The 12885-nt window shown below is 39.4% G+C and overlaps 2 protein-coding genes across 2 annotated transcripts in view; both read left to right on the top strand.

Annotated features, from left to right (window-relative positions):
• The window catches only part of pygm.L (phosphorylase, glycogen, muscle L homeolog), a 43516-nt gene extending 40608 nt beyond the window's left edge, over nucleotides 1–2908 (top strand). Inside the window, 2 exon segments of the mRNA NM_001086701.1 lie at nucleotides 442–508; nucleotides 823–2908. Coding sequence (NP_001080170.1) covers nucleotides 442–508; nucleotides 823–975 — 220 coding nt within the window. The 3' untranslated portion in view covers nucleotides 976–2908.
• Nucleotides 2909–7040: 4132 nt separating this feature from the next.
• On the top strand, nucleotides 7041–11682 carry LOC121393634 (protein kinase C delta type-like). Its single transcript, XM_041562658.1, has 7 exons — nucleotides 7041–7240; nucleotides 7350–7511; nucleotides 7974–8128; nucleotides 8548–8686; nucleotides 10081–10272; nucleotides 10378–10506; nucleotides 10853–11682. Exons 2-7 carry the CDS (start codon nucleotides 7353–7355, stop codon nucleotides 10964–10966), a joined length of 888 nt encoding a protein of 295 aa, XP_041418592.1. The 5' UTR covers nucleotides 7041–7240; nucleotides 7350–7352; the 3' UTR covers nucleotides 10967–11682.
• The last annotated feature ends 1203 nt before the right edge of the window (nucleotides 11683–12885 follow it).

The following is a 12885-nucleotide window of genomic DNA, read 5'->3' on the forward strand; positions in this document are numbered from 1 at the left end:
AAAAGGAAGAGGAAAAGTTAACCCTTAAGGTTGCACCACCCCATCCAGGAGCCCAGACACCCACGGAACAAGATTAAAACTTAACTTTTACTGCTAAATGATTAAAAAAGATTGGTCCAGAAGAGCATTTAAAATCAAGTTAGACACAGGGAGGCAATGAACCCTGATCAGGTAAAGCGAGATTCACCACCCCTGGGTCAAATGCAACGCTAATGTATAGAGTCTGTGGTGAGCCGCTCCAGTTTACACTGAGTAGCTACAATGGCGTGGTGTGATACACAATTACGGTACTTGCATAAAGCAGAACCAAAACAAAAACACAATGTTACATTAGAGACTGTTAGCAAGTCTACAACTGCCATATATCGCTTCTCATTCAGCAGCATTAGCAGTGGGGACAGACGCATTTTTTATTATATATTTATATTTGTATTATTTTAGGTTTAAGGTGTTTGCTGACTATGAAGATTATATTAAAAGCCAAAAGAAAGTGGACCAGTTATACATGGTAAGTGCTGACCCTGTCCAACTTTTGGAGAATACAGGTGCCTCAATTCCCAGAATTCCTTTCTTCGAATTCCATCCCACCAGCGATTTTGATTCTAGCCAGCGGGAAGGCTTTTCGGGAGTCGCCAGAAGAAGAGGCCATTAGTCCCCGGGCGACTAAATCTCCCCAAATATTCCCGTGTGCCTTAAATATAAAATGTGCCAAAATTAGGCATTAAAGCAGTCTATAGGCAAATGTTTATTTAGTCACTTCAGTGGCCCCGTGGTATTGATGAAACACTGTGTAACGTCGCTTCTTCTTCTCCTCCTCTTTAGAACCCCAGGGAATGGACAAAGAAGGTGATCAGAAACATTGCCTGCTCCGGCAAGTTCTCCAGTGACCGGACCATTAGCGAATACGCAACAGAAATCTGGGGAGTGGAGCCATCAGCAGTAAAGATCCCTCCACCCAACATACCAAGGGAGTAACATCCCGAGGGTGCATGTGCTCGCTGTTCTCTGCTGATAGTTGTGTTGGTTCACAATTAGTATTTTGTCCACCAGTTGTAATTAGCGCCATTTCCCCTATCAAAGCTTAACCTCTGGCAAAGACTTGTGTTGTCCTTATTAGAGATATCTGCAGGTAACCGGCTGCTCTGATAAAGTCCCGCATAGATCACTGTTCAACCGAAGCAGATTAGTGGCTCGTCTGTAAATTGTCCTCCTATAAACTTGCTCATATATATATATATATACAGTATATACCCTCTGTTATACAAAAGAACCTCTCAATCTGGATCGTTCAGAATATTCTGCACTCGTTGGCCTACAACTCTCAACATCTATGAGCTGGTTGTTGTAGTTCAGCAGCGCTGAATGTCTTAGGAATGACTTCCCTGCCAATCACCACTGCCGTTTATTGTAAGGATAGGGCAGGGCCGGGCCAATCAGAATCATGAATATTGTAACGGAGGGGAGGGTTTAGCAGTTGTAAATACAGCCCAGCTACAAGGTGCTAATGGTGCTGAGGAACCAAGACTTATTGATCCGAAATAAGAGTCCCCCAGAATGTAGTCTCTGATACCCAAACGGCTCGTAGCACTTCTGTTGCGAGGAAAGAAGAGAACAAGCGTCTGTGTCTGTAACGTTTCATGTCTTTGTCTTTGTGGAGACACTTTAGTGTGTGTGATTTATTACAAGTACTGTATTTCTTACCGAAGATTTGCACGTTAGCTCTAGTTTCATTCCCTCAGCATTGATAACTGTGTCTCTCTGGGCTACAGCCAATGGCCGCTGTGGATGCTGGGAGTTGCAGTTCAGAAACAGGAGAGAGACACAGTTCAGCTATGCCTGATTTTAGTTATTATTTGAATGTGTGTTTGCACAGAAGCTACTGAATTCACGTCTCTGTTATTTCACACCAGTCACTATTTTGGACATAGGAAGCTGCTCGTTCATGAGAAGCAGCGAGAGGCGTCTGGAGAGAAGTAGGAATATTCCACGTGTGGACGAGGGGGGAGTCCCTGTATTTTGCTTGTATAGAAGCAGTAAAAGAATAGAGAATTAGACCAATATAGTCCTGCGGGTAACAAGAATACTTTACTGTGGTTTTAGGGCAAATTCTAATTTGTGAAACTAAAATGATTAAGGGAAATTGTCTCCCATGAGAATAACAAGCGAGACTGACATCTTTACTGCTCTCATTCACACGGAGGTTCAACCACTCAGGGCTTTGTACAGTAATCCCAATAAACCCAATACTGACAGTTGTAAGCAGCAGTTCATTATTTGCACGGGAGTCAAGCACACCGGGGTTTATTTGCCTGTTTGAGCCCAGCCATGATCAGCAATGCACTACACCCCCCTACCAGCCTGAGCATAGACAGGCGCTACTGTTAATCCCTCGAGCTCCGTTACGTGATTTTATTAATGAATAATTTTAAGAAATATATTATCAGCATGGCAGCAATGGACCACGTTGGTTTGTGTGATTCAGAACCTGTGCATGTCTTTCAGTACTACTGATACCCAACTCCCCCCTCTTATTCGACCAATCAGTACATTCCTTCTTCTGTAATGCATTGCTGAGTGGCCCTGAGCACAAAGCTTCATCCATATTGAGCATTTCATTGGTTAGAGGTCATTGCGCCCAAGCAGCAGGCAGGAATGGGAAGAGACGTTGCTATTAAAAGGAATATTTATGAAAACAATGTACTTAATGGGCATTAGAAAAGGAAATGAAAGATTTGTGAGCAATGACTTAACCAGAACGGTGGAGTTGCCATAGTGCTGAGTGTATGGAGTGTGATGAATACTGCCTTGTAAATAGGAATGTCTGCACAGCACATACATATTGTGTTCCCTCTGTGTGTCACGCATTGCCCTGAGCTTCCAACGTGTAATAAACATTCATCCAATCAAATCCTTCCGTGGCTTCTTTGTGTTCAGTACATGTGATTGGCCACTCAGGTGCACGGAGACCAACTAATACTCATTGTCTGGGAATAAAGTTTTATTAGCGCTCAGATATGATAACATTTGCCTCTCATTGGTGTCAAGGGGGTTATTCGTTCATTTGCTGCAATACATAGACCATTCAGTTCCTAGTGAAAAATGACAGCAGCTCTAGCTCTCACTGAAGGTAATAAACATTTAGCTGCCACTTCCAGGCTCATGCCAATACAATCAGTGGCAGTTATATAGTGAATAAAGTAGCCCCTCTTGTAAATTATATAGTGAATAAAGTAGCCCCTCTTGTAAATTATATAGTGAATAAACTAGCCCCTCTTGTAAATTATATAGTGAATAAAGTAGCCCCTCTTGTAAATTATAAGGATATTATAAGTTACAGAGGAGTTTCATGACCATATAAAAACACGAGGCCGAAGGAACTTTTTTTTGAACTCCCAAAACAAAAATTGAGTTTTTTTCCTGCGGGTGAACAGACCATATTCAAATCGTTCGAATCGAAACATCTTATTCGATCGAAGTCGATTCAAAGTTTTTTTAAAAAAAAACCTTTGATTTTTCAAAGTCCACCAATGGACTCCAATTGGGTTCTAGGAGGTCCCCCATAGGCTAAAACTGCAATTCTGCAGATTTTAGATGGCGAATGGTCGAAGTTGAATTTTCAAAGAGACAGTACATGATACATTTCGATATTCAAATTTTTTTAAAATTCAAATCAAATTTGGACTATTCCCTAGTCCAGTACACAAAAATAGCTCAGAATTCCCCCAAGTGTCCTTTGACTTTTTCAGCAGTTACAATCCATTCCAGAAACTGAACTTGTAGCTCTTGTAAAATATAATGTGTGAGATTCTTAAGGGTATTATCTTTTATCTATATAGCAGTGATCAGATACTTATCCCTTTTCATTACTAATTATATGCAATGTAGAAGTCAGCAGTTTCTGTAGGAGGGACTAGATCCATACAGAATCCCTTCATTGTATGAGAGCTGTTCTCTTCTTTTTTCATTTGCTTAGGGGATGCTTTGGCATATGCACACTGAATATAGAACCACTAAGCATAACAATATGCCAAACTTTGTGCACTTTGCACCTGATTTTTCTCACACCTAGCACTAATGCAGCCATTGCCCCTGTAATGTGAAAGAGGCAAAATGTGCGCAAGAATTCAACTGAGCCCTGTACTTTACCTTTACCTGCGAGTAAGGGGACAGGGGTCAGGGAGTAGGCAGTCGTGGGGCAGGGGCGGGAGGACAAACAGAGAACACAACAGAGAACTGAAAAAGCTAAGGGGAAGAGATGACACCATCTCAAAAACACCTTTTTATACATTATCCCATATGTCTTGAACATTTCATGCCTGTTGTTTTGTCCAGTCCATACCCAATTCAGCCTAAATCAAACCATGCCCTGTTCCATATAGACCCCCCCCCCTATGAGTATGAATATTGTTAGTTCCTGAAAACAACTTCCTGGGATGACAGATATAGACTTATGATGTGATAAACTATCCTTGTATCCCTTTTCCTTCCACTCTCACCATAATAACCTTGCATTCTACAAATATACTTTACTTTATTGGAAACTCTTTCATTTCACACCTTAATTATGGTACCATACATTTAGAAAAAAAGCTGTACAATGAAATAGTGAAATGTTTAATATATATATATATAAATATATATATATATATATACACACACACATATATTTATATATATATGCATAACATACACACACTTATGAATATGACTTTTGGCACTGTGAGTTACAGCCAAGCATTTTATCTAAAGAAGACAACCAACCAATAGCACCAACCAATATAGTATTGTCTTCAGCTCTCAATTGCATGCTTGTTGCTCCATGGTAAACCCAATGATGCCCGCATGCCACTGCTGGTGGTCACATGACACACCTAGCTTAACTGTTACTTGCTGGATCAGACCAACCGCCGTTTGGACAGTGAGTAGGAGAGAGTAGGAGTTTCTGATCAGCGATTGCTAAATTTATCCAAACCGTGAGTAAAAATAAAAAACCGTATAGGAGGAGTAGTATAGGAGTAAAGACCAACATGGATTTGAGTGAGAGAAGGAGATGTCCGGCTGGACAGGTAGTGAAAAGCTGCATAGAAGGTAAGACCAACAAGGATTGGATCAAGGAGTCAGGAGAAAGAAAATCAGATGCAGCAAATGATAAAAAGATTTGCAGAAATGCACAGACAAGTCTGGATAGGAGCATTAAAAGGAGATGGAGAGTAGAGAAACAGACAGAAAATAAAGAGAAGACCATTAAAAGGATAAAAAATGAAAAAAGACAGATTGAAAAAGAAAGCCAGGCAGAGAAAACCAGTGAAGATGAGAAGATTAAAAGGAGAAGATTTGAAGGAGGAGATATAGAAAAGGAAAGCCAGGCAGAGAAGAAGACCAATGAAGGTAAAATGATTAAAAGGAGAAGATTTGAAGTAGGAGAGATAGAAAAGAAAAGCCAAGTAGAGAAGAAAACCAGTGAAGGTAAGAGCATTAAAAAGAGAGCAGTTGAAGAAGGACAGTTACAAAAGGAAAGACAAGCAAAGAAAAAGTCTAGTAAGCTTGAGAGAATTAAAACAAGTCAGGTTGCTAAAGACGATAGAAAAATCACAGAAGAAAACAGTAAAGAAAGAAATGTAGAGCAAAATGAAGGGAATAGCAGGAGATCAAGACCAGAAGACCTATTAGAAGGTAAGGAAAAGACATTACCCTTGTTGTATGTATTTAATAGAGGCATATACTGTAGGTACATAATCACTGAATGTGAAATTGCTCAGTGCCGTTATAAGCACTTTTGCTAAGCCCCTATCATATTACAAGCATGGGACCTGTTATCCAGAATGTTTGGGACCTGGGTTTTTTTCTGGGTAAAGGGTCTTTTGGTATTTTGGATCTCTACACCATGTCTACTACAAAATTATTTAAACATGAATTAAACCCTATATGATTGTTTTGGGTCAAAAAAAGATTAATTACATCTTAGTTGGGTTACCTTTACCTTTATTTTTTTAAAATATAAATTATTTGATTCAAATGTCTATGGGGGATGGCCATACAGTGATTCAGAGCTTTCTGGATAATGAATTTGTGGATTACTTATCCTATACCTGTATTATCCATTAGGATGAACATACACATTTCTTCAATTCCTAGCTGAAATTGAATCTAAGTCCCCAGTACTACAACTGTTGTCCCACCATTAATAGTATATGGGCTATTGTAAATTGAAAAAGTGCTTATAATAGCAGGCTGAGCAATTTTACATTGTACTTATGTACATTTTATGTCCCCTTCAACCTATCCCCTCACTTGCTAACAAACAGCAACATAACTGCTAATTTCCCTATATAACTTGTGCTGCAAAATTCCCATTGATCCTTTATGCAACACTGACAAACGTAGGCACATCCATTTCTGGATAAAGAGAGAACGGCACGACTCCATTTTGGGCCCTGTGAAAAAATTTGGAGAAAGTAGAAAAAACATGGCACTTTGCAGTACAGCTGTTTTCTACAATTTGCCCCTCACATTTGTAAATGAGCCGTTGGGTCATAAAATGAGGTTGCGAGTGGCCATACATATAAGTGGGTAGGTATCACCCTCTCAATTATATGTTATAAATAAGTACCTCCCAAGAAACCATTTATACATTTAAAAAATACATTTAAAATACATTTAAAACGTTTGTTTTGATTTTCATATGTATGTTTTTTAACATATACTATTATGTACATTTTATAAGTTGTTCACTAAAAAAATTGAAAACTGCAGCAAAATTAGCCAAATGGCGAAAAATTTGCAAAATGCATTACAGTCTATGGGTCACAGCGACTTTTTGTTAGCAAAATATACTCTAGTGCAAATGGGTGTTTTTTCTCACTCCAAGTGCATTGTCAATGGGTGTTTTTTCTTACTTTAAATTCATTAAAGCCAATGGGCTTTTTATACAAGTTTTTTCTCACTCCAAATGCATTGAAGTGAATGGACGTTTTTTTTTTATTAATTTTTTCGTGGCAAATTTTTGCTGCAGTTTCTTGAAAAAATCCACCATTGGCGAAATTTCATTACAAATCCATGTGTGTTTAAAAAATTGGCTTATCACTACAGTTTGTGGTGTGATCTGTTAATGGAATTTTTTTCTCTTTAACAAGGTGGAAGCATACAGAAGAGACCCCGTCTGGACATTGAAAGACCTGCTCCCCTGGATAGTAACAACTACAAGTTCCACACTGTACTGGGACAAGGAGGCTTTGGCCAGGTAAGTGAAGGATTTCCCAAGTCATGAAGCATGTTTGCATAGCAAGTTACATTGTTTCTGTCTCTACGAGAGACCCCATGATATGAATCTCTTTTCTTATTTTTATTAGGTGATGTTGGCTTCTTTTAGACCAAATAAACAACTGGTGGCAATTAAGATCTTGAAGAAACAGAAGAACGACTGCTATTCCATCGCTAAAGAAGCTCGTGTATTGAAGATCAGCAGAGAATGTGCATTTTTATGCCATTCTTATGCAACTTTTCAGTCAGAGGTAAAGCATACTGATCCTTATGCACAATAACAGGTTAAAACAGCACTTTGTATGTGTGTCTGAGATTTAATTCTTGGAACTCCCAGTCCTTATTGTCATCTAGTACTAACAGCATAATCTACTTGGTCATTGTGAATATATTCTTGTTGGTATAGAGTGGTGGTACCTTCATGGGGTGTATTACAGGGGTACTTATTTAACATTTAAATATGTTGAACAAAACCTATTTATATGACTTTGACTCACTTCCTGAAATGCAACCACACAGCTCCCAATACTGCCCTATTTGCCCTGTTAATGTTGATGCAGTTGGGGAGGGGGTATGAGATAATTGCAGGGGGCGCAAGTTACATAGATGGTTTTGTTCCCCTTAAACAAGTCCCTTTAGCCCTTCTTTTAACCAGCTCTATTTTTGTATAGTAATGTCTCATGTCTCACATTCTTCTAACCTGCACTTACCAGCTTGAAGCCTTCTTTGTCCTGGAGTATGCCAGTGGGAAATCTTTATGGCAAATGATTATGCGTGAAGGAGGTCTGCCAATGTCGACAATCATGTTCTACACAGCAGAGATGGTGGTTGCCCTCCAGTTCCTGCATTCTAAGGGAATCATTCATCGGTCAGTAAAATCTCAGTGTATTGTGTTTGTGTTCTTTAACCTTGTAAAGTTCTTTGAGGTCAGCTAATAAAATACAGTTTGTCTGGGGGGGATTAGATGCGGCTACTTATCAACTATAAATTGCAATCGTGTAGAACACTCTATTATGCCCTCAATCAATCAAGAGCAGTGGCACACAGTGGGCTTTGTTGTACGCTTAATTTAAATTAGTTTATCACCTTCTTTTGTGGTTAATTTAATTGAGGTTATTTTTAACAACAATTAACTTCTGTAATAATAATAAATCTATAAGAAGGGAATGAAATATATGATCACATTTAACTTACAAAGACTTCACTTATGTGATAAAGCTTGACCTCTTTCCCAGAATTCTTTCTATATTTTTCTGAAAGTAAATTGTTCTTATGTTTAACCTACAGTGATCTGAAGCCGGACAACATATTAGTGGATAAAGACGGCCACATAAAGATCTGCGACTTTGGCATTGCAGAAGAGAACATCTTTGGCCAGAGGAAAACCTACGGCTTAGCAGGAACCCCTGGATATCGGGCACCAGAGGTAACATAATTTGTTGTAAAATATTTATAATATATGCATAGTAGCATATATATTAGAAAGAAAGGTGTGTATAAAAAAAAAATGAGAGAATAGTATCAACATCTTTGATGATCCCATTCCCATCTATCCCAATCTATCACCTAACAAATGCTGGCACAATGCCAATTCAAGCAATTTAGTTTCTTAGAATCTATTAGGGTCCAGTTTAGATGTTAGAATTTTCACTGATCTGAACCCAATGTGACCTTTCCATGATTACAGGTATGGGATCCGTTATCGGAAAACCCTGTATCCAGAAAGGTCCAAATTACGGAAAGGCAGTGTCTCCCATACACTCCATTGTATCCAATTAATCCAGATTTTTAAAAATGTCCTTTTTCTCTGTAATAATAAATCAGTACCTTGTATTTGTTCCAAAATAAGATTTAATTGATCCTTATTGGAAGCAAAACCAGCCTATTGGGTTTATTTCATGTTTATATGATTTTCTAGTAGACCTAAGATATGAAGATCCAAATTATGGAAAGATACATTTTGCCAGAAAACCCCAGGTCCTGAGAATTCTGGATAACAGGTCCTATACTTGTATTGAAATGAAAGTGAAACTGTCAGTCCCAATGTTATAACCTTTAAACTTGTATCAGAAAATAGACCAACTTTGTACTATTAACATTTAAACATGCCATACTTCAATATATTTATTAAACAACAGGTTAACATTACTTCCCACCTTAAAATCACTGGTGGCTAATATAAGGCACCCCTCCTGTTGCAATTAAACCTTAATTAACACAAAGCATTCTAAATGGCATTCAATACATTTTATACAGCACAGAAATGTCAGTTATAGCTACAAAGTCTTATATGGGATCTTAGTATTAATATGTACTTTGTAACTGCAGAACTGTAACTCATTCAGCTGCTCAGGCTCCTACTGTGGAAACACATTAATCCACTAGTAATTCCTGTTGTACATCCAGAACTCCAGTGCAAATATATCCAAAGCTTGTGTGATTCAGTTTGTTAGTTGTCATAGAATGTTAAATTGCAAATTAAATGCGACACCCCTGGCGTCTTTTTCCCATTCTCATGTGTTCCTCCTAATTACCCGCCAGTGATTTAAGAGGACGATTAAATTTTTAGGCCTGTTGCTTAATAAATATATTTGTTTTAATATTGAAGTAAGGCGTGTTTAATTGTTAATATTACATGTAGTTAAAATAACTGAGTCCATCCCTTTTCTGATGTAGTTTAGACGTTCCAATATGTTGCAAACAGACATGTCAATGTACCCTTGTAATTAACTTTCAATGCTTGGATCTCTTTACTACCACAAATATAAGGCATAAAGTTGTTTGTTGCTATAATTCATTTTATTTTTTTTCTTTTCAAAGATTCTATTAAAGGAAGACTACAATACAGCCGTGGATTGGTGGTCTTTCGGGGTGACAATGTATGAAATGGCCACAGATGAATTGCCATATTCAACATCAGGCAGCATTTTAAGGCAGCGCTATATGATTTTGAACAAAACACCAAAATATCCATGTTATATGAGCGAGGAAATGCTGGACCTCCTGCCTAAGGTAAATAGATATACTGGCATACTGCTTATGTGCCTGCCAATAATGCAGGGAGTTACCTAGTATAACATCTGCAAAACTCTAACATATGACCATGTTTCTCTTTAGCTTTTGGAGATTGATAACACCAAACGAATTGGACAGAATGGGAACATCAGGGAGCATCCTTTCTACAGCACTATCAACTGGGATGATCTGGAAAATCGAAGACTGAAGACACCTTTTCAGCCAGAAATGGTAAATAAATGTGATGGAGCAATCAATGTCTTATCAATACTCTTTCATGAAACAGTAGGGCAGAGGTCTTCTGACTTATTATACATGTATGATTTGTATGAAAACATAGTCATAAGCATCACTCTCCCATTGCATAAGACCCCTGCTATTATTGGGATGGAGGACAGGTCAGTTGCATAATAACACCAGGCAACTGAGTTCATCCTTTTGTTCCTTGTAGTTAGGAAGCCCTCAGTGACTAATAAGATGTGATAACAAATTACATTTAATCACTAGTGAAATTAATACAAAATTCTGCCGTGTGAAATGTTGTATAAAAGGTTAAGTTCTTTTTCTTTGTTCACAGCCATCTGCGGACGACTTAGATGAATATCCGCTAACATTCTCCCCTCATAGTTGCAATGGAAAGAATTTGAAAGATTTCTCGGAAGTTGATCCCAACTGGAATTGGCAGGAGTAAGGCATTACCTCTGTTCTAACATGGGATACCATCATTAGTTGCTGCCTGTAACAACCTGTGGCCTTTAACATCTGTGGCAAGCTGCACCCCTAAACAACCAATCCACCTGTTGTACCAAACCTAAACCATCTCCTGTGAATGTCACCTGGTTCTACCATCAAAGCCAGCACCAGACGGGATCTCTGACTGTAGCTTCTAAAGGATGGAAAATAGGAAGGTAATATGGTAAGGTTACATCTTGAATGAAAATTGCTAAATAAAAACAGGTTAACCCCACCTCCCCCAAACATCTGCCTCCCTCCTATTCCCTTACCTGTGATTAACCCCTATCCTAAGTGGCCCACTCCAGTGGCATAACTATAAAGGAAGCAGACCCCATGGCTGCGGGGGGCCCGGATCTACTTCCTTTATACTGTCTCCCTCCTACTCCCTTATCCCTGATTTGCCTCTTTTTTAATCACTAAACCACACCCCAAACTTCAGTCTCTCTCTTATTCTCTTACCCATGATTGACCCCCTTCCTAAGTGGGTCACACCAACAGCATAACTATAAAGGAAGCAGACCCTCTGGCCGCGGGGGGCCCGGATCTACTTCCTTTATACTGTCTCCCTCCTACTCCCTTATCCCTGATTTGCCTCTTTTTTAATCACTAAACCACACCCCAAACTTTAGTCTCTCTCTTATTCTCTTACCCATGATTGACCGCTTTCCTAAGTGGCCCACTCCAGTGGCATAACTATAAAGGAAGCAGACCCCATGGCCGCGGGGGGCCCAGGTCTACTTCCTTTATACTGTCTCCCCCCTACTCCCTTATCCCTGATTTGCCTCTTTTTTAATCACTAAACCACACCCCAAACTTCAGTCTCTCTCTTATTCTCTTACCCATGATTGACCCCTTTCCTAAGTGGGTCACACCAGCAGCATAACTATAAAGGAAGCAGACCCTCTGGCCGCGGGGGGCCCGGGTCTACTTCCTCTATATTGTCTCCTCCTACTCCCTTTCCTCTGATTTCCTTCATTCATAATCACTTCACAATACCCCAAACATCTGCCTTCCTCTTATTCCCTTACCTGTGTAACCCCTTTTCTAAGCAGTGGTGTAACTATGAAGGAAGCAGACCCCCTGGCCGCGGGGGGGCCAGGTCTACTTCCTCTGTACTTTCTCCCTTCTGCTCCCTTACCCTTGATTTCCCTTCTTCCTAATCTCTAAACAACACCCCAAACTTCTGTTTCTCCCTTATTTCCTTACCTGTGATGGCATAACTATAAAGAAAGCAGACCCTGTGGCCGCGGGGGGCACTGGTCTACTTCCTCTATACTGTGTCCTCCTTTTCCCTTTCCCCTGATTTCCTTATTTACATTTCTCTCAATCCCTTTCCCTATTCCCAGCTTCTTTACCATCCACTTTTAATCCCTCCAGGTTTTCTTCCATACCTTAACCCTAGCACTTCCCATACCCATGCCCTCTTTGTCCTCTCCCCAACTACTCTCCCAACTCTTCTCTGTGAGTGTGTGTGCTCTATGTATTTGTGTGTGTGATTGAGTGTAAGTCAGTTTAGTCATTTGAAATGCTCACCCATTTGTTGAACAGGAGAACACAGATATATTTCTTATTATTATCCACTAGTATTTCTAGGTGCGTCTAGAGTCATTTTACTTGCAGTCCATAGCCAGTTCAGAGGTCACTGTATTTGTAGAGCTTGCATTAATAGCGCAGCAGCTGCTGACTGTACTGCAGGTGAAATTGGCTTAGAAAATGCCCCTGTGTGTATCATCCTTACTGTTCTCCTGTTCAATGAATCAGTTACCAGTGCCAGGATATTTTTATAACCTGGTACTTTCCCAAATGTATGCCGATACTGAACCAACCCATATGCCCTGAAGGTAGCATTGCACTTACTGTACAAAGCTACTGGTT

Source organism: Xenopus laevis, chromosome 5L (assembly GCF_017654675.1).
Source record: "Xenopus laevis strain J_2021 chromosome 5L, Xenopus_laevis_v10.1, whole genome shotgun sequence".
Lineage (NCBI taxonomy): Eukaryota > Metazoa > Chordata > Amphibia > Anura > Pipidae > Xenopus > Xenopus laevis.